The sequence below is a fragment of the Equus caballus genome, chromosome 2 (assembly GCF_041296265.1).
Source record: "Equus caballus isolate H_3958 breed thoroughbred chromosome 2, TB-T2T, whole genome shotgun sequence".
Classification (NCBI taxonomy): Eukaryota; Metazoa; Chordata; class Mammalia; order Perissodactyla; family Equidae; genus Equus; species Equus caballus.
In genome coordinates this window covers 6385211-6410463 of record NC_091685.1, presented here as the reverse complement: position 1 = coordinate 6410463, position 25253 = coordinate 6385211, and the positions used below count along the sequence as shown (strand labels likewise).

Below are 25253 nucleotides of genomic sequence, written 5' to 3'. Positions count from 1 at the left end.
AAGGAGGATGAGGGAAGTGTAACCGTATATGTGAAGTGGCCCAAGAGACCTAATCCTCAGTGGCTCTTATTAGAGATTATAATTTCTTAAATTGATAAAGAATAATAGTATAAGAATATTTATAAACATGGCAGTTTATAAAAGAAGAAATATCCAAAAGAATTGAAAGCGGATGTTTTGGAAACAAGTAAGACTAGTGGATGGGGACTAGTGAAACAGGATTGCTGTTTTTATTATAAACTTTGTGAAACTTTAAAAAAAATTTCTTTGGTTAAAAAAATAAAAACTAAAAAGCAAACATAAGCAGAACATTACTGGCACCTCAGAAATCCCACTTGTGTCCTCTTCCAGTCACTGACTCCTTGCAAAGGGTTACCATTATCCCGACTTCTGACCTTCAACACCGTAGATTAGTTCTGGGTTTTTTGTTCAACATTATGTTTGTGGGATTCATCCTTAATTTTATGTGTAAGTATAGATTGTTCATTGATGGGACATAGTCCATTGTGTGAACATATCACAAGTTATCCAATCCACGGTCCCGCAATATCCATAGTGTTAATGGACGTTTGGTAGTTTCCACCTAAATGTGCTTTTAATTTTGAAGGAGTCATGTTGTATGTGTTCATTTGTTTAACTAACCTTTTAAAAATTGCCTTGATTTCAGTAAGAAATGGGAAAGCCCAGTTACGTCATTACATGGATGATAATTTAATCATTAACTGGTAGTACTTGTTGGAGCCTAGCACAGTACTCTCTTTATAAATGCTCTGATTGTAACTAGTGAACTGAAGAGTAAGTAGGGGGAGAACTGGCAACTTTTAGAATTAGGGAATTATGAAAGATTCTTTACTTCAGGAATTATGAAGAAATGGCCTGGGTCAGAGAGAGGAACAAATGTTCAATGTTTTGTCTTGGTTCTGTTCAACATGTATTTTGGTACTGTGCAATGAAGTGTGACATTTAAGTTGAAGTATCTATCCAGTGTTTCAAACTGGGTTTTGTGACCCTTTGGGGAGTTGTGAAATCAATTTTGAAGGTTACCTCTAGCATTAAAAAAAAATGGAAATAGAATAGAAAATATTGTATCAATATAACAGGGATAAGAATTTCATGACTTTTTTGCTTCAATTATGCATGTATAAATGGTTTACTAGGTCGTGTTGAGTATGCATCTTATTGTGGTTTGCAGCCAATTTTTTTTTCTTTTAGAAGATTGGCACCTGAGCTACCAACTGTTGCCAGTCTTCTTTTTTTTTTTTCTGCTTTTTCACCCCCAATCGCTCCAGTACATAGTTGTATATTTTAGTTGTGGGTCCTTCTAGTTGTGGCATGTGGGATGCCGCCTCAGCATGGCTTGATGAGTGGTGCCATGTCCGCGCCGAGGATCCAAACCGGCGAAACCCTGGTCCACTGAAGCAGAGCGCGTGAACTTAACCACTTGGCCATGGGGCCGGTCTCTGCAGTTAAAAGTTTTTGAAAACCATTTCTTTGTAGCACACACAGTGACCAGCAAACCACTCTACCTTATCTAATCAGTCACCGAGTTTGGTAGGTTTTACTTCCTTTCTGTTTCTTAAGTCTGTCTGCTTTTTCCATTCTTTTTGCTGCTGCCTTAGTCAGCTCTCACTTGGGCTATTTCAGAATTGTGCCATTTGGCCTCACTGCCTCCAGCCTTGCTCCCTTCATTCATTTCTCCACATCGCATCTAGAATGATCTAAAATGCAAGTCTTCTCATCCCAGTTTCTCTCTCTTTTTGAAATAGGGCTTTATTTTTCAAAGCAGTTTTATGTTCACAGCAAAATTGAGCAGAAAGTATCGAATTCCCATAAGCTTCCTAACCCCACACGTGCACAGCCTCACCTACTATCAGTAATCCGCACCAGAATAGTACATTTGTTACGATTGCCGAACCTGTACTGACACCTCATTATCACTCAAAATCCATAGTTTACGTTCGAGTTCGCTCTTGGTAGTACATTCTCTGGGTTTGAACAAATGTGTAATGACGTGTATCCATTATAGTATCACGTTGGAATAATTTCCTTCCGCTAAAAATCCTGTTTTCTGCCTGTTCATGCCTCCCTCCCCTCAGCCCTTGACAACCACTTATCTTTTTACTGTCTCCATAGTTTTGCCTTTTCCAGAATGTCATATAGTTGGAATCATACAGTATGTAGCCTTTTCAGATTGGCTTCTACACTTAGTAATATGCATTTAAAGTTCCTCCATGTCTTTTCGTGACTTGATAGCTTGTATCTTTTTAGTGCTGAATAATACTCCGTGGTCTGGATGTACCACAGTTTGTCCACTCACCTGCTGAAGACATCTTGGTTGCTTCCAAGTTTTGGCAATCATGAATAAAGCTACTGTTAAGCATCTGTGTGTGGGTTTTTGCGTGGACATGTTTTTAACTCATTTGGTAGATACCACGGAGCACAGTTGCTGGATCATGTGGTTGCATATTGTTTAGTTTTGTAGGAAACTGCCAAACCGTCTTCCAAAGTGGCTGTGCCGTTTTGCATTCCCACAGCCATGATTGAGAGCTCCTGTTGCTCCACATCCTTGTCAGCATTTGGTGTTGTCAGTGTCTGGAATTTGGCTCTTCTAATAAGTGTATAGTGAGTGAAGCTCCTTGTTTTATTCCAGTCTCTTTTTAAAAAAAACCCCTTGTCTTCAGGATAAAGCCTAGACATCATAGGAAGGCATGTAAGGTCCCTTGTGAGTTGGCTGTAGAGCTTTCTGAAGTTTCAGCTCCACTACTTATTAGCTGTGTGTCCTTGGACAAGTTACTTAATCTCCCTGTGCCCTAGTTTTCTTACTGTAAAATGGTGATAATAATAGTAACTACTACTTAGGGTTGTTGTGAGGATTAAATGAGTTAACACATTTAATACATGTGAAGTGCTTATTAGTACAGTGCACGAAACAGTAAGTGCCCAATACATGTTATCATCATTTGGTCCTACGTTACTTTACTCTCCCTGTCACTTGTCACTTTCCATCTTGTTTGCAGTACTTGGATTGAGCCATAGTCTCTCACTTCCAGGCCTTTGCTCCAGAATTTCCTTTTCTTTTACTTGGCTAACTCCTACTCATCCTTAAAGACTTAATTTATGTCATTTCCTCTGGGAAGGTTTCTAGTCCTCCCTCCAAGGCTGAGTAGTTGTCACTCCCAAATTATTCTGTACTTATGACACTGTAGTGTAATTGCCTGTTTTCCATTAAACAGGCAGCTCCCTGAGTGCAAGGACTGTAGTATTTTATTTATTATCAGAGTCCAGGAACACGATAGGTGCTCAGTATGTTTTTATTTAAATGAATAGATGAATGAATTTCTGTGATGCTGTGTTGTGAGAAAATGCAACTATACCTGTTTCTATTCTCTCCTGTATTTTTAGTTCATGAAGCCTGGAGATGAGAATTCAAGAGACTATCCTGACTTGGCAGAAGAAGCAGGTAATATAGAACATTTTGATCTTTGAACAGCTTAGTTTATTGTGTCTTGATTGTGGAGCAGCCTTGCAACCATGAAAGGAAGCCCGGTCAAGGGAGAGGAACCCATACACACGCTTGCCTTGTGGCTCACTAGAAAGGAGAACGGGGAAAGAGCTTGGGCATTCTTAGCAAGATAGCCAGAGCAGACAATGGCCTGTGATTTTATGTGCTATCCAACTGTTTGTTGGAACAGCAAAGAGTTCTGTGGGAGAGAAAGGTAGAGTCATTAAGAGACATAACTTGATTCTAGTGTGTGTTTACCTTAGGAGTTATGACAAAATTATTGTTTTCCTTTCCTAGAAATGGGATAATCACATTCAAAATGTATTAAATACCTGCATGGTGGTTTTCCTCTCTTCACTTCACTGAACCAAGATAGAGAATTCTGTTTCTTTCACTAGGTTAAATGATAGAAAGGGTAGCATATGACTAAATGAGATAACGCAGTTTGTTATTGTTTATTCTTGTGAGTGTTAATACTGTTAATCAGAGGACTTACGTGATTACTAGTGAGCTGGAATTCAAAGAGAGAAGGGTCCACAGGTATGTGAGTCCTTGTTCTCTAGGCATTCTTCAGAGACACATCCTGGGGCCAGCCTGCACCTGGCTGAACTACGGACCTGTGTTCCATCAGAAAGATCCTCTTTTGTTGTTCTCTTTAAAAAAAAAAAGATGACTAGCATGAAAGCTTCTTTGCATGGTGGAAATAAATGTTTCAGACTCAGGGCTAAGCCTAAGCTTAGATGTCAGTTGTTCAAGGGAGTGGCGGAAATACGAGCTTCACAGAACAGGGAGACTTTGGGAGCTCCTGGGTCCCATCGGCTTGTTACCCCCCTTGCTGGTCCTGCTAGCTTGTTGCTGGGCCACCCAAAGAGAGTTACTGTGGTTATTCCTCCTTGTCTTCACAAGTACCTAGTCACCCAGTGCCCGTATATTTAGATGTTGTTTCAACTCTTATTATTCAAATCAGTATTTAGATGTTACTATACAGGGACTCAGAGCACCTCTGCCCCACAAAAGGAAAGTTCCTGAGATTGGATTAACTGATGTTGTTTCTCTGGGTGGGCATGTTCATTTAATGTTTATCTTTTGTGTTGTTAAACATTCTCCTCTTGCCTGATGTCTCCAAACAGCTTCTGCCTTTCTCTGAAGTGGGAGATGCTTTAATCAGTTCTTTCTATATATTTTTTGTTCCATTTCTTTTATTTAGTTAAAAGCTTTGAGGTTGCTTTATTAATATGTGAATATGGTATTTTGATTATGAAATAATAATGTTGAGGTGAAGTTAGGAAGTTTGAAACTAACTGTGGGAATTGACAAGTAACAAATTCAGCCTGTTTGACTCTGCCCACTGATTAAAATTCGCTTCTTTTGCAGGCATCGTTAGGAAAATAACTTTAATAAAGGATCTTTTATGTAGAATGAACTTTCAAAACTTAGCTTTGCTCTTAAAAATACCGCTTGGTTGTAATTATGTAGGGAAATGAGAAGTGCAAAAGGATGACTCCCCTCATATATCTGGCAGTCTTGGGGGAGGTATGCATACCTTCAGCCTACATTAGTCACATTTAGTTGAACATATATTCAGGTACAACTTGCAGGGAAAAAACTCTGAGATTCTGTAATGATTTTGCACTCTGCTCTCTCTGGACTTATTTGTAGACTATGGTGCTGAGGCAAGGGGATTGGTTTCATGGAATAGTAGATCCAGAAGTCTTCCCCTCATTCTCCAAACTGGTTTTAGAAGGGGGTTCTGTTACCATTTTCTTTCCTATCATTTCCTGAATGCATAGAATGGAGGGAAGCATGACCAGCAGAATTGTGTCCTGTCACTTCCCTTCTTTAGAGACTTTTACTCTTCACACATTCCTCCTCCTCTTTTCCCTCAGAGAAAGGTCGGAGATCCCTTTGCACCTACCTGCAGATGACACTCTTTTGAGTGATGTAGCAAGGCCATGTAACTTTCTGAGACTGTTTCAGATAGTTAACTTCTTGGCTTCCTTTGTTTCCCCATCCCTTTAATATTTTTATTTAATAATTATTTAAATCTGAGAGTATACACAGGAAACCTGATGTTAGGAGAAAATATCCAACAAAAATTGGTGAGTGCATCCTGGGCACTGGGAAGGATTCAAAGAGGTGTATACAGATCTCAAAGCTCTTACTATCTAGAAGGGCAAAGAAGGCAGATTTACATAGACGGGGAGTAGACTGTGTGGAGTATAACACGCTGTTGGCATTTAGAGGAGGGACAGAGCACAGGCTGAACCTTATACCTTTTTGTAACTCATTCTTTCCCTTGATTACAAGAGCGATGCATGTGTTTTATTGGAACAAGAATTATATAGTAATGAAAACAAAATTTTGAGACCCAAGCCTAGCCACTATTAACATCTTGGTTAATATTCTATTTTAGTATTTTTTTTTCCTCTGGCTATATGGGATCATATTCTATAGGTAATTTTGCATCCTGATTTTTAAAACTTATTTTATTGTGAGCATTTCTCCTGTCACTTAAAATTGTTTGAAACAAAAATGTAATTTTTTGTGAATTTCATTATATGTTCATGCCATAACTTTTGTTGGACATTTAGGTCCGCAACTTTCTGATATTTTAGGATAATCATGATGAACATCTTGCTAAATAAATATTCACCTTCATCCCTAGTTATTTTTGAGGACAGAGCCTAGAAGTAGACTGATTGAAACAGTGAATATGAACATTTTTAAAACTCTTGCCAAATTATTTTTTGGACTATTTACATTATTAGAGTCTCACTAGTAGGATGAGAATGCTGTTAACATAATCTCACTAAGATTATTATGAGTAAAACATTAATTTTTTTTTGCTCCTATGCTAAGCAGGAAAAAATAACTGGTCTGAGTAAAGCAATCCCATAATCAATTATATATCTTCTTAAGTTAAAAAAAATTCAAAGTAATACACTCATATGGTTAAAAAAAAAAAAGCTCAGGCTGGCTTAATTCCCAGGGCTTTTCCCCAGGGGAGGCTTCTTCTAACTGTTTTGGCTTTACGTCTTCTGGCGGTTATCTCCTGTATCTAAATGTTATTCCGCCATGCTTATCCCAGTTTTCTATTTATCAGTTTTAGACATCTGTTTGCTTTTCACTGTGGTAGATGAAAATTTAGGTCACACTTTCTCTCCAACCTCTCCCCTCCTCTTCCCAATTTATTTTCCTAATTTTTCTCAGTTCCTGCACTGGTCATTTCTGCAACTTTGGATAGCATCCTTAAAGCTCCGTTTCTTGTTCCTTAGAATCATCTCTAGATCCTGGCTTTGTGAGATGACCACACGAGTGCTCCCCCCACCACTGATGACATTCTATCCAGTTTTGCCCTCTAAATGGGTGGAGGAGCTGCAGAGATGAATGAGACAAGGACCTTGCCATTCAGCAGCTTTAAGACTCTCGGGGTTCAGTATAATTACAGTTTAGTGCACAGTTAGGACAAAAAACGTTGAGTGTCAAAAAAGAGGGGTGAAAAAGTGATGCAGTAGTGGGTGAAGAAATGATTGCTTCTGAAAGGAGAGATCCGAGATGATTTGTTGAAGAATTTGTCATTTGAACTGATCAGAGACTATATAGAAATAGATTTACTCTGGGAAAACTCTGAAGTTAATTCTTCTCACCTAAAGCGAATACTGAAAGCACTATTTGATAACCTTTTTGTTTTCATAGGCCGGAAGGCTTTAGCTGATGCACAGATCCCTTATTCAGCAGTGGAACAGGCATGTGTTGGCTACGTTTTTGGTATGTGGTAAATTATATATTCTAAAAGTTATTGGAAAAATTGTTCACCCAAATCTAGCAGCAACTACATAAACAATGCAGGGGCATTGTGAAATTTTAACCCTCAAAACTCAGAATTCAGTCTTATTCTCATCATCCCTGGATTCCCCTTTTGCGTCAGCCTAGATTACATTTTTTCTTTGCCGTTATTGTGTTGTCGAAACAAGAGATAAATTAAAAAAAACATTTATACCTTTAAAAAAGAAAAATTACCCATAGTTCTAGCATGTAAAGATAATTACTATTCAGGAGATAAATTTTTGTTCTGTATCTTAACATTTGTATTTATTGACATTTTTGTATCTAATAACAGTTTTTCATCAAGCTTTTTTCTGATTATAAAAGTAATATATACTAATTGTAAAAAAAAGAAAAAGAAAACACAGAAAAGCACAAGAAAAAAAAGGTCACTTGTAATCCCATTATCAAGAGATTATTACCATTAATTTTTTAGTGTGTTTCCTTTAGTGAGTGTGAACGTGTGTGGATGCTCATGCACATACAATTTTCTTTTAAGGAAAATAAGGTCCTAGGATACAGACTTTTTGGTAAGCTGCTTTTCTCCTTTTACTATATTCAATATTTCCCATGTCAATAAGTCTTCTTTTACACCACCATCATCATTTTTCACTTGTTTTTCTTTTCTGGAGTAGGTTAAATATTTACATGGTTCAAAAATACAAAAAGTGGATGGTTCTATTGTGGAAAGTCTTACTCTTATTCCTGTCTGCCTGCCTCATGATCCCCTTTCCCTAGACAACCAGTTTCACTAATTTCTAGTGTATCTTTCCAGAGGCAATTTATGCATGTACAAACAGGTATGTATGAGCGTGTAAGTTCCCCTTCCCCTTTCTCTTGTTACACACGTGGAAACATGCACACTATTTTGTATGATGCCTTTTTTCAACTTGGTAGTTCTTGGCAGCTATTCCAAATTGTATCATAAAGAGCTTCCTTGGTCTTTTTTTATGGTAGAAATATCATAATTTACTTAATCTACCCCTTTTTAATGGATATTTAGAATTTCCCAGTCTTTTTACAGCTGTTTTAATTGCATATATTCTAGTCTTGGAGATTTACTGCAGTTTATTCAGTAGTAGTAATGATATCCTGTTCTTGGACTTTTAAAATTATTTCTTTTTCTAGCTATTATAAAAGGCTATAGTAAGCATGACTGTAGATGAATCTTTGTGCATATTTGTGATTATTTTCTTGAGATTTCAGTATGTCAAGAGAATTCTTGAAGGGAAATGTACTAGGTCAAAGATATGCACCACATATTTATTGAAAAGGAGGTCCAGAACCTTGCTGTTTTCCTTGAAGACTCCTAGAGAGTCTGTACCTTCAGATGTTCCCATCGTACTGTTCCAGCATGTCTGCCTTGATGGCCGTGTTAGTTGGGAAAGGGAGTCAAATGTGTATTCACCTTGGATCGCTATTTTTCTGGAATGCCCTGGCATACAACATCTTTTAAACTTTTTGAAGTTGTGAAACCTTTATATGAAGAGAAAGTCATGACATTTAATCAGTTGGTATAAAGATTTGTATCTGATCGTATGAATGAAATATTGCTTCCTTTATCATGAAGCCCTAGCCGGATTGAATTGTTTGCTATTAGTTGGTCATTTCTCTACTTTCCTACCTCTGTATTGTGTGAAGAAAGTGCACATATATTCTGTGTTTTTAGAATTTTTTATATTTGCAGAGTAAATGATGCTCAATGCTAAAACTATTTCTGAGTAAGATGTTGATAGTGTATTTATTGTTCTGCCCGTGTTGTATGCTAAGCAAAGGCATAATACTGAAAAAACCATAGTGTAGTATCATGTTGCATTATAGCTCCTTAATTTCTGTGTTGCATTTATTACATTTTTTTGTTTTTTTCTATACAGGTGACTCTACCTGTGGGCAGAGGGCTATCTATCACAGTTTGGGACTGACTGGAATTCCTATAATCAATGTCAACAACAACTGTTCTACTGGTTCTACTGCTTTGTTTCTGGCCCGGCAGCTGATTCAGGGTGGTGAGGAATGCTTTTTGTCTAGTGCACCTAGATAGATGTGGGGTTAGTGTCCCCCTGTCATCATTTCTCCACACGCCCGTCAGAGGGATTGCTTTATAATGTATTTATTTTAAAAAAAAACTTTATTGAAATGTAATTTATATACCATAAAGTTCACTCCTTTAAAGTGTAAAATTCAGCGTTTTTTAGTATGTTAACAGACTTATGTAACCATTACCGCTATCTAATTTTAGAACATTTTTATCCCCCCCCAAAAAAACCCTGTAACCCTTAGCAGTCACTCCCCATTTCCCCCTCCCCTCAGCCCCTGGCAACCACTCATCTACTTTCTGTCTCTATGGATTTACCTATTCTGAACATTATATAAATGGAATCATATAGTATATGGCCTTTTGTGGCTTCTTTTGCTTAGCATCGTGTTTTCACAGTTCGTCCATGTTGTAGCATGTATCAGTACTTCATTTTTATGGCCAAATAATATTCCATTGTATGAATATACCACATTTTGTTTATCCATTTCTTAGTTGATGGACATTGGGTTGTTTTCATTTTTTGGCTATTATGAGTAATGCTCTTATAAATATTTGTGTAAAAATTTTTTTGTGGCTATATGTTTTCAGTTCTCTTGGGTGTATATTATATTCTATATTTCCAAATATCCTAGGGTTTTTTATTAGGCCGTTTCTTCTGTTCTGTTGATTGATTGTTGATTATAGCTTCACTACTCAGTGCTTTGTTGGAGCTCTATACTGTCTCACTGTTTGATAATGCTATTGTCTCCTGTCCTGCCTGACCTTGTATTTTTCTTCCTTGTTTTTTTTTTAAAGAAATTTTGGCAATTCTGTCTTGTTTTGCTGTTTAGTTGAACTTTAACATCATCCAAAGATAATTCTGTTGAGATGTTGATCAGGATCCTTTTTATTTATTTTTATTTATTATTTATTTATTTTTGAGGCAGATGAGCCCTGAGCTAACATCTGCGGCCAATCCTCCTCTTTTTGCTGAGGAAGATTGGCCCTGAGCTAACATCCATGCCCATCTTCCTCTACTTTCTATGTGAGATACCTACCAAGCATGGCTTGCCAAGTGGTGCCATGTCTGCACCTGGGATCCAAACCGACGAACCCTGGACCACCAAAGCAGAACGTGTGCACTTAACTGCTGTGCCACCAGGCTGGCCCCAGGATCCTTTTTAAAAAATTTTTTATTTAATGTTTTAAAATTCAAAATTGCTATTTATATTTGTTCTTCACTGAAACACATTTCTACATTAATCAAAAGTTTTATTAGGGGCCAGCCCCATGGCTGAGTGGTTAAATTCGTGCGCTCCACTTCAGTGGCACAGGGTTTCGCCAGTTTGAATACTGGCTGTGGACATGGCACCGCTCATCAAGCCACGCTGAGGGTGGCATCCCATGTGCCACAACTAGAAGGACTCACAACTAAAAATACACAACTATGTACTTTGGGCTTTGGGGAGAAAAAGGAAAAATAAAATCTTTAAAAAAAAGAAAAAATTTTATTAACATTGAGAAAGGAAAAATTAAATGCTTTCTTGATTTTTCCTATTATCTAGAAGCATATAAGAATTTTCCCTGAAATTTTTATTTATTAAAAATTTCATAGGACTGTAGTGTGTTTTTCCATTTTATATAAATTGATGTACTTATTTAAATTGAAGTATTTAATGGTGTTTTGTTGGATGTCTGGAAATTTAATTTTCCAATATAATTACATTTTCTTTCAAGGTATGGCAGATTGTGTCTTGGCTCTTGGGTTTGAGAAGATGGAGAAGGGATCCCTTGGAACAAAAGTGAGTCTCATTTACTGTTATTTCAGAATTGTTATAACACTGAGAAAACTTTGCCCATTTGACTACCGTAAGTAGTGGCTGTTAGTAAGCTATTTCCCTTTTTTCCTTAGAGAACATTTTAGGGAAGTGATGGAAGTTAGGTCAGGTCTTAAAGATAATTAAGGGATAATAATTATATAAAATTATTATATAATAAATAAGGATAATTATAATAATACAGATAACTCAAGATAGGGGAAGAGCAGATCTTTCTGGGTGTGGGAGAAAACACCATAAACCAAGTCATGGATATTGGAGTGAATCTAATGTGTTCAGGGGACAGTTTGACTGGATTGGAGGGTGGCAACTGGGGACGAGTGTGAAATAAGATTGTTAGGTGAGTGCTAATGGGAGTGCCTGACATTTATGACACATGAAAAATAGATGTTTTTCTTCAGTAGTGAATGGGAGGTACTTTGATAACTTGTGTTTGAGAATTATTAAAAACTACAAAATAGTAAAATTAATTCATAATCCCACAATTTATGTAAATTAGAAGTCTTCTGCCTGTTGAATCTTGTCCCTCAGAGGTAACCATTGTTAATAGTTAGGTATCTACATGCCCTTCTTTTTTGCCAAGTTTATACAGACATGTCTAACTAAGCATTCGTACGTATGTACACACATATATATGTTCAAAACACTGATATGTTCGTAAAGAAGATTAATGATTTTATACGTTACTTTTTCAATTAACAAGTTGACAGCTTTCCTGGTTAGAACATATTGATATGTTTCCTTATTTTTAACAGCTCCTTAGTATCTCATTGCATGGCTGTAGGGTTTTCACCCACTCCCTCCAATTAGGTTGTTTAATTTTAGTGTTTTGTTTTGTTTTGTTTTGTTTTGTTTTTTGCTATTACAGTGCTGCAGTCAACGTTCTTGTACATACATCTTACTCAAGCTACCATTTCTGTAGGATAGATTCCTAGGGCAGATAGGCAGTTTAGACAATGTTTTAGCTAGAGGTGGCCCCAAAGATGGTAAAGTGAATCCATGAAGCCCAGAGTGAAGCAATTACCCAGTGACGTAGTATCCCGTTAGTAGTTAGTAATACAACCAGGACTAGATCTTTTAATCCAAATACAAACTTTTTTTAAACTTTTAAAATTTAAACAATTTTTCCTTCTTCTCTCCAAAGCCTCCTAGTACGTAGTTGTATATTTTTCAGTTGTGAGTCCCTCTAGTTGTGGCATGTGGGACGCTGCCTCAGCATGGCTTGATGAGCGATGCTAGGTCCGCGCCCAGGATCTGAACCAGTGAAACCCTGGGCCGCTGAAGCAGATCACGTGAACTTAACCACTCGGCCACGGGACTGGCCCCCAAACTTTTTGCTATACCCAGAGAACCTATCATTTTCTCCCTTCTTTTCCACTGTGAGTTTCTCCTCTCCCATTTTCTCTTTTATACTTTGTCTTCTCCTTTTTACCCTGTATCTAGCATGACTTCCTTTTTTTGGCATTTTACTATCCCCCTACTCCCATCTGCATCTGCATTTCTCCCATATTTTTTTCTTGCTCTTTTTCTTCTTTTCTTTCCTTATTCATTTCTTAACTTACAGCAATTTGTAACTGAATTTATTGACTTTGTATTTTTAATCCTAAATTTAAAAATCGGATGATTGAACAGTCTATTTGAATGTAGCAAAAAATAACTTGCTGTTTCTGTTTTTGGCCCCTAGATGGGTCTCTACAGCAGAGGCTGTAGCTTCCCGCTCCTGCTTTGCTGTCAAGTTTTGGTTTCTATGTTTGTCCTGTGTATTTCCCTTCAGATCACGTGTCTGCACTTTCCCCTTTTTATGGGAATGCTGCAAACAAAGGAATAATTCTTTCTTATGTAAGGGAGAATTATTACTTTGACCTAAAAAGAATACTTGTCCTACTGGGAATGCTATTCATAACAAACAAATATACATGGCAGGGAGCCACTAGGCACATGTGGCTATTGAGCTCTTAAAATATGGTTAGTAAAACTGAGGAACTGAATTTTTATTTTATTTTAATTAATTTAAAGGAAAGTTAAACTGATATTCAGTTCATTATTGGAAAACTTTTTAAGTATATTTGGCATAATTTGGGCATGTGAATCTACTCTCACAACTGCAGATTTCATGAAATCTACACACTCATAAAATATTTCCAATGAAAATTTAGTGTCCAAGTTGAGATGTGTTGTAAGCATAAAATACAATACACACTGGATTTTGAAGATTTAGTATGAAAAAAATGTAAAATGTCTCAATTTTTTATATTTCTTTATGTTGGAATTATACTGTTTAGAATATATTGAATTAAGTGAATATATTAAAATTAGTTTCACCTGTTTCTTTTTCTTTTTTAATATGGCTGCTTGAAAATTTATAATTACGTATATGGCTTGCACATTACTTCTTTCTGTACAGAGCTGAGTGTAGCCCAGAAAAGGACTTAAGAGCCTGCTGCTCTTGTGAAGTGATGTGGATGTCGGCTCTTCCTACCAGCTGATTTATTTTGGTTAGTGTAATAACTTCTTCAGAGCTGGAATGTTGCCATTCAAAATGGCCTCCGACCACTCGTTTTTGGTCCATCTAAGTATATGATTCAGTCGGTCCCCAGGTCAGCAGCAAGCGAGGAGGGAGTGGTTAAGTCAGCTCTTGGTTGGACGTAAGGCACCAGAGAACGTCTTGGATTGGTTGCTGTTGTAGGCCTGTTCATATCTGAAACAAACTTAGGCGAAAATCAGGAGTTAAATTTACTGAAGAAGGAGATCATGTGGAAGAATGATGTATTCTTGTTCTTTATTTTTTGCCAAGACATCTCCTCATTATCTCTTTAGGCTGAGAACCTGGGCTGTTGCTCTGTTTGTAACTTCCTAAGGTGGACTGAATGTTTATATCCCCCCTAAAATTCATATGTTAAAATTCTAATTCGCAGTGTGATTGTATTGGGAGATGAGGCCTTTGGGAGAATTAGGTTATGAAGGTGGAAGGGTCCTCATGATGGGACTAGTGCCTTTACAAAGACTTGAGAGAGTTAGTTTTCTCTCTCTGCCATGTGAGGATTCATTGAGAAGACAGCTGTCTGCACACCAGGAAATGGGCTCTCACCAGACACCGGATCTGCTGACACCTTGATCTTAGACTTCCCAGCCTCCAGAATTGAGAGAAATAAATGTTTGTTGTTTAATCCACCTGGTCTGTGGTATTCTGTTACTGCAGCCCAAACTGACTAAGACATAGGACAAAGGGCAAATGGTATTTCACCCCCAGATATTTAGATCGACAGATGCCAAACTTTGATGAGAGTTTGTATGTATGTTTGAAAAGATTTGCAGGATCCTATAGCTACTCCATATTTTTTCATGGCCCACTCTTATGGGAGCTGCTTATCTTAAAATTTTTATTTTCCTTTTTGTAAAAGTCATAGAAAATGGAAGAATACAGAAAAAATAAAGGAGAAATAATCACCTATAATTACAATCATCATTAGTGATTTGCTAATTTAGCCAAAAAGAGTTGAGATTGTGCTGTATCTCTATTATGCACTTCATTCTTCACTTGACATAATTTGAGTATTATTTCATGTTAAAAATTATTTGTAAGCAAAAATTTTAATGACTGCATTATAATTTATCACATGGCTATATGATAATTTACTTAGCATTGCTCCTATTATTGGATGTGTAGATTATTTCTTTATTATTATTATTATAAACTATGCTACAATGAATATAATTTCAATAATTTTTTTGGTACTGAATTATTTTCTTACTATAGATTCGAAAGTGATATTATTTAGTAAATGATATGAACTTTTTCTTTTAAAGAATAATGTCTTTATTATTTGCAAAAAAGGATTCATGCTAATTTAATTATAAAGAACTTCAAGTAATACAGTAAAATCCTAAGGAGAAAAAAGTTTCCCCAAATTTCTCTATCCTTAACACCTAGTGATATAAATAGAAATTTCTATCATTAACATCTAGATAACATGTTATGCATTTTTCTGTGTGTACTTACAGGTGAAAGAATCGATAGACATAATTTTAAAGGGAATCATACTTTACATGCTATTTTAAACAAAAGTGTTTATTTTTTCTCAAATTTAACCAAAGAAAGTGAAACTAAAGTAGAATTGAAAGAATTGCTATAAATTTCTATAAATATAAATGTTCCTTAGCCCTAAAAGATATTGTTTCTGCAAAGATCCCTCTATAGCTAGGAAAAAAATATTAGGAAAAATTTGAAGTTGAACTAATTTTTACAACTGCACGTTTCAACTTTAGATGGTTTTTCTTGATTCTCTGCTCTGAAGAAAGAGGAAATCAGCATGCTTTAACATCCTTCTACCCCTTCCTCAAGTCCTGATTTTTGTTAGCTATCTATCTTTACCTTGACAAAGTTTATAACATTTACATTCTTCTGTAACTTTGTGGTCATAATGATTTATAACATTGTGAAATTTCAGGCGTGCATTATTATTTATCAGTTTCTGTATATACTGCGTTGTGCTCACCACCAATAGTCTAATTTTTGTCTGTTATCATATACATGTGCCCCTTTACCCCTTTTGCCCACCCCGCCCCGCCCCCCTTCTCCTCTGGTAAGCACTAATCTGCTCTCTTTGTCCATGTGTTTGTTTATCTTCCACATATGAGTGAGAACCTGTGGTGTTTGTCTTTGTCTGGCTTACTTCGCTTAACATAATACCCTCAAGGTCCATCCGTGTTGTTGCAAATGAGACGACTTTCTCTCTTTTTATAGGGGAGGAGTAGTCCATTGTGTATATATATATATACACCAATTCTTTTATACATTCGTCAGTTGATGGGCACGCTTGAGTTGCTTCCATGTCTTGGCTATTCTAAGTAATGCTACAGTGAACATAGGGATGCATAAATCTCTTTGGATTGTTGATTTCAGCTTATTTGAATAAATACCCAGTAGTGGGACAGCTGGATTGTATGGTATTTCTATTTTTAATTTTTTAAGAAATCTCCACACTGTTTTCCATAGTGGCTGCATCAGTTTGCATTCCCACCAGCAGTGTATGAGGGTTCCCCCTTTCTCCACATCCTTGCTAACATTTGTTATTTTTTGTCTTGTTACTTATAACCATTCTGACTGGTGTAATATATCTCATTATACTTTTGATTTGCATTTCCCAGTAAGTAATGATGTTAAACATCTTTTCGTGTGTCTGTTGGCCACCTGTATATCTTTGGGGAAATGTCTGTTCATATCCTCTGCCCATTTTTTGATCAGATTGTTTTTGTTGTTGTTGTTGAGTTTCATGAATTCTTGATATAATTTGGAGATTAACCCCTTGGTAGATATATGATTTGTTAATATCTTCTCCCAGTTGGTAGGTTGTCTTTTTGTTTTGTTCATGGTTTCCTTTGCCTTGCAGAAGCTTTTTAGTCTGATGTAGTCCCATTTATTAATTTTTTCTTTTGTTTCCCTTGCCTTAGTGGACATGGTATTTGAAAAGATGCTTCTGAGACTGATGTCAAAGAGTGTACTGCCTATATTTTCTTCTTGGAGTTTTATGGTTTCAGGTCTTGTGTTCAAGTCTTTAAAGCATTTTGAGTTAATTTTAGTGTATAGTGCAAGATAATGGTCTGCTTTCATTCTTTGCCTATGGCTGTCCAGTTTTCCCATCACCATTCATTCATTCATTTAGCTAGCTATCTATTTAGTTAATTAATTAATTAGAGGAAGATTGGCTCTGAGCTACCATCTGTTGCGAGTCTTCCTCTTTTTGCTTGACAAAGATTGTGGCTGAGCTAACATCTGTGTCAATCTTCCTCTATTTTGTACATGGGACGCCGGTTGCCACAGCATGGCTTAATGAGCGGTATGTAGATCTGTGCTTGGGATCCGAACCTGCAAACCCTGGGCTGCTGAAGTGGAGCACACAAACTTAACCACTGTGCCACCAGGCTGGCACCCAACACCATTTATTGAAGAGGCTTTCCTTTCTCCATTTTATGTTCTTGGCTCCTTTGTTGAAGATTAGCTGTCCATAGATGTATGGTTTTATTTCTGGACTTTCAGTTCTGTTCCATTGATCTGTGTGTCCGTTTTTGTGCCAGTACCATGCTATTTTGATTACTATAGCTTTGTAGTATATTTTGAAGTCAGGGATTGTGATGCCTCTAGCTTTGTTCTTTTTTCTCAGATTGCTTTGGCTATTTGAGGTCTTTTTTTTTTTTTAAATAATTTTGTTTTTTTTAAAGCTAATGGGTTCTTTTGTCTTTTTCTTTCTTTTTTTTTTTTGTGAGGAAGATTGGCCCTGAGCTAACATCTCTTGCCAATCTTCCTCCTTTCTTCTTTTTCCTCCCCAAGCCCCAGCACATAGTTGCATATCCTAGTTACAAGTCCTTCCACTTCTTCTGTGTGGGTTGCCGCCATGGGATCGCTTGCTGAATGGTGTGTAGGTCCATGCCCAGGATCCAAACTGGCGAACCCCAGGCCACCAAAGTGGAGCACGTGAACTTAATCACTGTACTCCCAGGCCAGCCCCCTATTCGAGATCTTTTCTTGTTCCATATAAATTTTAGGATTCTTTGTTCTGTTTTGAAGAATTGGTATTCTGATAGGGATTGCATTGAATCTGTAGATTGCTTTAGGTAATGTGGACATTTTAACTATGTTTATTCTTCCAATCCATGAGCATGGAATATCTTTCCATTCTTTATATCTTCTTCAGTTTCTTCCGATGTCTTATAATTTTCAGTGTATAGGTCTTTCACTTCTCTGGTTAAATTTAGTCCTAGATATTTTATTATTTTGCTGCAGTTGTAAATGGCATTGTCTTCTTGACTTCTCTTTCTGCTGGTTTGTTATTAGTGTATAGTAATGCAACTGATTTTTGTAAGTTGATTTTGTACCCTGCAACTTTGCTGTAGTTGTTGATTATTTCTAATAGTTTTCTGATGGATTCTTTAGGGTTTTCTATGTATAGATTCACGTCATCTGCAAACAGCAAGAGTTTCATTTCTTCCTTTCCAATTTGGATTCCTTTTACTTCTTTTTCTTGCCTAATTACTTTGGCCAAGACCTTCATTACTGTGTTGAATAGGAGTGGTAAGAGTGGGTACCCTGCTTGTTCCTGTTCTCAGAGAGATGGCTTTTAGTTTTCCACTGTTAAATATGATGTTGGCTGTGGGTTTGTCATATATGGCCTTTATTATCTTGAGGTATTTTCCTTCTATACTCATTTTATTTAGAGTTTTTATCATAAATGGATGTTGGATCTTGTCAGATGCTTTCTCTGTATCAATTAAGACGATCATGTGATTTTTATTCCTCATTTTGTTAATGTTGTGTATCACATTGATTGATTAGCAGGTGTTGAACCAGCCCTGCATCCCTAGTATAAAGCCAATTTGGTCATGGTGTATGAGCCTTTTAATGTATTGCTGTGTTTGGTTTGCCCATATTTTATTGAGGATTTTTGCATCTATGTTCATCAGCGATATTGGCCTGTAATTTTCCTTCTTTGTGTTGTCCTTGTCTGCTTTTGATAATCAGGGTAATATTGGCCTCATAGAATGAGTTAGGAAGCATTCCATCTTCTTCAGTTTTTCAGAATAGTTTGAGAAGGATAGGTATTAAATCTTCTTTGAATGTTTGGTAGAGTTCTCCAGAGAAGCCATCTGGTCCTGAACTTTTGTTTTTTGTGAGGTTTTTGATTACTGTTTCTTTCTTTTTTTTTTTTTTAAGATTTTTAAAATTTTTCCTTTTTCTCCCCAAAGCCCGCCAGTACATAGTTGTGTATTTTTAGTTGTGGGTCCTTCTAGTTGTGGCATGTGGGACGCCACCTCAGCATGGCCTGATGAGTGGTGCCATGTCCGTGCCCAGGATCTGAACTGGTGAAACCCTGGGCCGCCCAAGCGGTGCACACGAACCTAACCACTTGGCCACGGGGCCGGCCAGATTACTGTTTCAATCTCTTTACTTGTGATGGTCTGTTCAGATTCTCTATTTCTTCTTGGTTCTGTTTTGGGAGGTTGTATGAGTCTAAGCATTTATCTCTTTCTTCTAGGTTATCCAATTTCTTGGCATATAGTTTATCATGATATTCTCTTATAATCCTTTGTATTTCTGTGGTATCTGTTGTAATTTCTCCTCTTTCATTTGTAATTTTATTTATTTGAGTTCTCTCTCTTTTTTTTCTCAGTGAGTCTGGCTAAGGGTTTGTCAGTTTGGTTTGTCTTCTCAAAGAACTAGCTGTTAGTTTCATTGATCCTTTCTGCTGTTTTTTAGTCTCTGTTTCATTTATTTCTGCTCTAATTTTTATTATTTCCCACCTTCTGCTGACTTTGGGCTTTGTTTCTTCTTTTTCTAATTCTGTTAGGTGTAGTTTAAGATTACTTATTTGAGATTCTTCTTCTTTGTTGAGGTGGGCCTGTATTGCTATGAATTTCCTTCTTAGAACCGCTTTTGCTGCATCCCGTAAGAGTTGATAAGTTGTATTTTCATTTTCATTTGTCTCCAGGTATTTTTAAATTTCTCCTTTGATTTCTTCATTGATCCAATGATTGTTCAGTAGCATGTTGTTTAATCTCCATAAATTTGTGACTTTCCTAGCTTTTTTCTTGTAGTTGATTTCTAGTTTTATAGCATTGTGGTCAGAAAAGATGCTTGATATGATTTCAATCTTCTTAAATTTATTGAGGCTTGCCTTGTTTCCCAGCTTATGGTCTATCTTGGAGAGTGTTCCATGTGCACTTGAAAAGAATGTGTATTCTGCTGTTTTTTGGATGGTATGTTCTCTCTATATCTGTTAAGTTCATCTGATCAAGTGTATCATTTTTTGGGGGGGGGTGGTGGTGAAGATTAGCCCTGAGCTAACTGCTGCCAATCCTCCTCTTTTTGCTGAGGAAGACTGGCCCTGAGCTAACATCCTTGCCCATCTTCCTCTACTTTATATGTGGGACACCTACCACAGCATGGCTTTGCCAAGTGGTGCCATGTCTACACCTGGGATCCGAACCGGCAAATCCCGGGCTGCCGAAGTGGAACATGGGCACTTAACTGCCTTGCTACTGGGCCAGCCCCTCAAGCGTATCATTTAAATCCACTATAACCTTGTTGACTTCTATCTGGATGATCTATCTTTTGATGTTAATGGGGTGTTGAAGTCTCCTGCTATTATTGTGTTACTCTTAATTTCTCCTGTTAGGTCTGTTAATAGTTGTTTTATATACTTTGCTACTCCTGTGGTAGGTGCATATATACTCATAAGTGTTATGTCCTCTTGGTGGAATATCTCTTTTATTGTTATATACTGCCCCTTGTCTCTTATTGTCTTTTTTATCTTAAAGTCTGCTTTGTCTGATATACGTATGACAACACCTGCTTTCTTTTGCTTACCATTTTCTTGGAGTATTGTGTTCCATCCCTTCACTCTGTGCCTTTGTTTGTCTTTAGAGCTGAGATATGATTCTTGGTGGCAGCATATTGTTGGGCCTTGTTTTTTAGTCCATCCAGCCACTCTGTGTCTTTTGTTTGGAAAATTCAATCCATTTACATTTAGAGTGATTATTGATATATGAGGGCTTAATGCTGCCATTTTATCTCTTGTTTACTGGTTGTTCTGTGTTTCCATTGTTTATCTTCCTTTGTATTTCTGACTGCCTTTTCATTTTGGAGGTTTTCTCAGTTTTCTCTTTTCTTATGAATTGTAGTTCTGCTGTGATTTTTTTTTTAAAGATTGGCACCTGAGCTAACAACTGTTGCCAATCTTCTTTTTTTTTTTTTTTTTTCCTGCTTTACCTTCCCAACCCCCTGTACATAGTTGTATATCTTAGTTGCAGGCCTTTCTAGTTGTGGGATGTGGGATGCCACCTCACTGTGGCCTGACAAGTGGTGCCATGTCCGCGCCCAGGATGTGAACCCTGGGCCACTGCAGCGGAGCGTGCGAACTTAACCACTCGGCCACGGAGCCAGCCCCTCTGCCATGATTTTTTTGTTTAGTGGTTACCTTGAAGTTTGTGTAACAGATCTCTTAGATGAGGTAGTCTGTTTTCTGATAGCCTCTTATCTCCGTTAGCCTAAACAAGTTCAGTCCCTCTCCTCTTCCCCGTCTGAATTGTTACTGTTACAAATTATTCTTTTGTGTTGTGAGTTTGTGACTAAGTTGAAGTGTTTATAGTTACTTTGATGCTTTCCTTTAGCTTTTAAGTTGTAATTAAGTGTTTACTTCCCTTTTCTGAAAGAGAGCTACAGTTTTCTTCTTTTGTCTGTCTGTCTATCTTCTTGCTCAAAGCTTTGTAGCCCTTTGCCTTTTTGTATCAGGTATGAGGGCATTCTTGATTGTTTCCTGTGGAGGAGGTCTAGTGGCAATGAACTCCCTCAACTTTTGTTTATCTGGGAAAGCTTTTATTTCTCTGTCGTATCCGAAGAACAGTTTCGCTGGACAGAATATTCTTGGCTGGAAGTTTTTGTCTTTCAGTATTTTGAATATATGATTCCATTCTCTCCTAGCCTGTAAGGTTTCTGCCAAGAAATCAGCTGAAAGCCTGGAAGGGGTTCCTTTGTAGGTTATTTTCTTCAGCCTTGCTGCCCTTAATATTTTTTCTTTGTTGTTGATTTTTGCCAGTTTTACTAATATGTGCCTTGGAGAAGGTGTTTTAGCATTGATGAAATTAGGAGTTCTATTGTTTGTGTATTTGTAAGTCTGGTACCTTCCCCAGGTTTGGGAAATGTTCAGCTATTATTTCTTTGAACAAGCTCTCTGCTCCTTTCTCCCTCTCTTCTCCCTCTGGAATACCTATAATCCTTATGTTGCTTTTCCTAACTGAGTCAGATTTTTCTCGAATAACTCCTTCATTGTTTTAAAATCTAAGTTCTCTCTCCACTTAAGAAATTCTATGTTTCTATCCTCTAAATCAGTAATTCTTTCCTCCATAGCATCAGCTCTATTTTTTTAGGGATTCTAGATTATTTTTTATTTCATTAATTCTCTTTTTCATATCCAGAATTTCTGCTTTTTTTCTTTTTTAGTTTCAATCTCTTTTTGTGAGGTATTCTTCTTCTTATTAATTTTATTCCTGAGCTCGTTGAACTGTCTTTCTGAGTCTTCTTGTAACTCATTGAGTTTCTTTATGAGAGCTATTTTGAATTCTCTGTAATTTAGATTGTAAATTTCTGTGACTTCAGGGTTAATTTCTGTAGAATTGTTGTTCTCCTTCTGCTCTGACTTGTTGCTGTAGTTTCTCTTGGTGTTTGATGAACTAATCTTTTGCCGGGGCATTTATCAGCTCACAGATTCCACCTACTGCTGCTGGGGGGAAGCAGGAGCTGTGTTTCTGATCCCACCCCGCCAGCTGGAAGTTGTTGGGTTTTATGGGAGCTCGTGCAGCCAGGAGAGTGTTCACCTGGGTGTGTAGATCTGCTGCAGCCTCTTCTTAAGGTTGTGCTGGCCACTGTGCTTGGTGGGCGGGGCTTCTTCACAGGGTCCGAGCCTGGGCCACTCCTTGGGACCACAGTGGCACTGTGAGCTCTCCCACCGGATGGGAAAGCGATCACGTGGGGGCTCACGGCTGCTGCCACCTGCTCCCACAGTCGTGTCAAGGTGTGCTTCCACCTTCGGGGCCACAGAGATACTCTACACATTTGTGGCAGCTGGGAATACATTTGTCTTGGTTCATAGACCTAAGGCAGCCTCCTCTTATGGTGGCACTGGCCGCTGTGCTTGGTGAGTGGGGCTTTGCCACAGGGACTGAGCCTGGGCCACTCCTTGGGACTGCAGCAGCACTGTGGGCTCTCCCACTGGATGGGAAAGTGATCACATGGTGGCTCAGGGCTGCTGCCGCCTGCTCCCACAGTAACATCGAGACATGCTCCCATCTTTGGGGCCACAGGGGTACTATGTGTGCTCACGGCAGCTGGGAGAGCGGTCACATGCATGCAGAGGGCTGCTGGGGTGCCAGAGAGCCACCTATATCCACCACCTGCCTGGGGCTACTACATCCACCTTCAGATGTATAGCTGCATGGGTCTCTCATGCCTCCTGTTGTGCTGTGTGAGTATCCTCCGTTGATCAATGAATGTCCATTTAGCTGTAGTTTGAAGGGGGAGAGATAAAGGGAACAGCTCACTCTGCCATGTTGCTGACATTGCTCCTTGAATTCTTAATTTTGACTCTCCCTTGTTTGGTTGGATTTTGTCATTTATTAGTAGTATTTTTGTTTGTTTTTGAGGAAGATTAGCCCTGAGCTAACTACTGCCAATCCTCCTCTTTTTTGCTGAGGAAGACTGGCCCTGAGCTAACATCCATGCCCACCTTCCTCTACTTTATACATGGGACGCCTACCACAGCATGGCTTTTGCCAAGCGGTGCCATGTCTGCACCTGGGATCCAAACCGGCAAACCCTGGGCCGCCAAGAAGCAGAATGTGCGAACTTAACCACTGCACCACTGGACCAGCCCCCTGTTTTTCATTTTTTTTAATTAAAAAAGTTTATGGGAGTGACGTCAGTGAAATGGCGAGGTGAGCTGACCCAGGACTCTCTCCCTATAGGGCCATCAATGCTAAGGATTAGGATCCTACCCTTATAATCTTGTTTAACCTTAATTACCTCCTAAAAGCCCTGTTTCCTAATGCAGTTACACTGGGAGTTAGGGAGTCAACGTATGAATTTGTGGGGGGACACAATTCAGTCCATAGCAATGAGAGTTGCATTTTTACCTTATTTTGCTAACACTTATTATTTTTTGTTATAGCTATCGTAGTGGGTGTGAAGTAGTATCTCACTATGGTTTTGATTTACATTTCATGATGGCTGATGATGTTATCTTTTCATGTGTTTAATGGCTATTTGTGTATCTTTTTTGGAGAAATGTCTATTCAGATCCTTTGCCCATTTTTAAATTAGGTTGTCTTCTTATTATTAGGCGTAAGAATTCTTTATATGTTCTACATACAAGTCCCTTATCAGACAATTTGCAAATATTTTCTGCTGTTCAGTGGCGTGTCTTTTCACTTTGTTAATGTCTTTTGAGGCACAGAAGTTTTAAATTTGGATGAAGTTCAATTTATTTATTTATTTTTGTTGTTGTTGCTTATGCTTTTGGTGTCATATCTAAGAAACCATTGCCAAATTCAAGGTCATGAAAATTTACTTTTATGTTTTCTTGTAAGAATTTTGTAGTTTTAGCTGTTAGATATAGGTCTTTGTTCCATTTTGAGTTAATTTTTTCATGTGGTATGAGGTAGGGGCCAGCTTCATTCTTTTGTGTGTGAGTGCCCTGTTGTCCCAGCACCATTTATTGAAAAGACTATCCTTCACCCCATTGATTTCTCTTGGCACCCTTTTCAGAAATAAATTGACTGTAATTGTGAGAGTTTATTTCTGTACTCTCTGTTCTGTTCCATTGATCTGTATATCCTTATGCCAATACCACACTGTTTGGGTTACTATTATTTTTCAGTAAGTTTTGAAATCAGGAAATGAGTGCTCTTAATTCTTCTTTTTCCAGATTGTTTTGGCTATACTGTGTCCCTTAAGTTTCCATATGAATTCTAGGATCAGCTTATCAATATTAGCAAAGAAACCAGTTGGGATTCTGATAGGGATTGTGTTGAATCTGTTTATCAGTTTGGGGAGTATTGCCATTTTAACAGTCTAAAATCTTCCATTCATGAGCATGGAATGTCTTTCTATTTATTTAAAATAGATCTTCTTTCATTTCTTTCAGCTATGTTTTTAGTTTTCTGGCTTTAAGTTTTACACTTTCGTTAAATTTATTCCTCAGTATTTTATTCTTTTTGATGCTTTTGTAATTGGAATTATTTTCTTAATTTCATTTTAGTTGCTGTTGGCAAGTGTATAGAAATATATTCAATTTTGGGGGCCAGCCTGGTGGTGCAGCAGTTAAGTTCGCATGTTCTACTTCTTGGTGGCCTGGGGTCTGCTGGTTCAGATCATGGGTGCAGACATGGCACTGCTTGGCAAATGCCATGCTGTGGTAGGTGTCCCACGTATAAAGTAGAGGAAGATGGGCAAGGATGTTAGCTCAGGGCCAGTCTTCCTCAGAAAAAAGAGGAGGATTGGCAGTAGTTAGCTCAGGGCTAATCT

General features: G+C 37.7%; 1 protein-coding gene across 2 annotated transcripts in view; it reads left to right on the top strand.

Moving 5' to 3' along the window:
- The window catches only part of SCP2 (sterol carrier protein 2), a 124900-nt gene that overhangs the window by 3013 nt on the left and 96634 nt on the right, over nt 1-25253 (top strand). For both annotated transcript variants that reach the window (XM_023629861.2, XM_070259949.1), the window contains exons 2-5: nt 3403-3460; nt 7199-7270; nt 9202-9333; nt 11082-11146. In XM_023629861.2, the coding sequence (XP_023485629.1) occupies nt 3403-3460; nt 7199-7270; nt 9202-9333; nt 11082-11146 (327 nt within the window). The remainder of the gene's footprint in view (nt 1-3402; nt 3461-7198; nt 7271-9201; nt 9334-11081; nt 11147-25253) is intronic.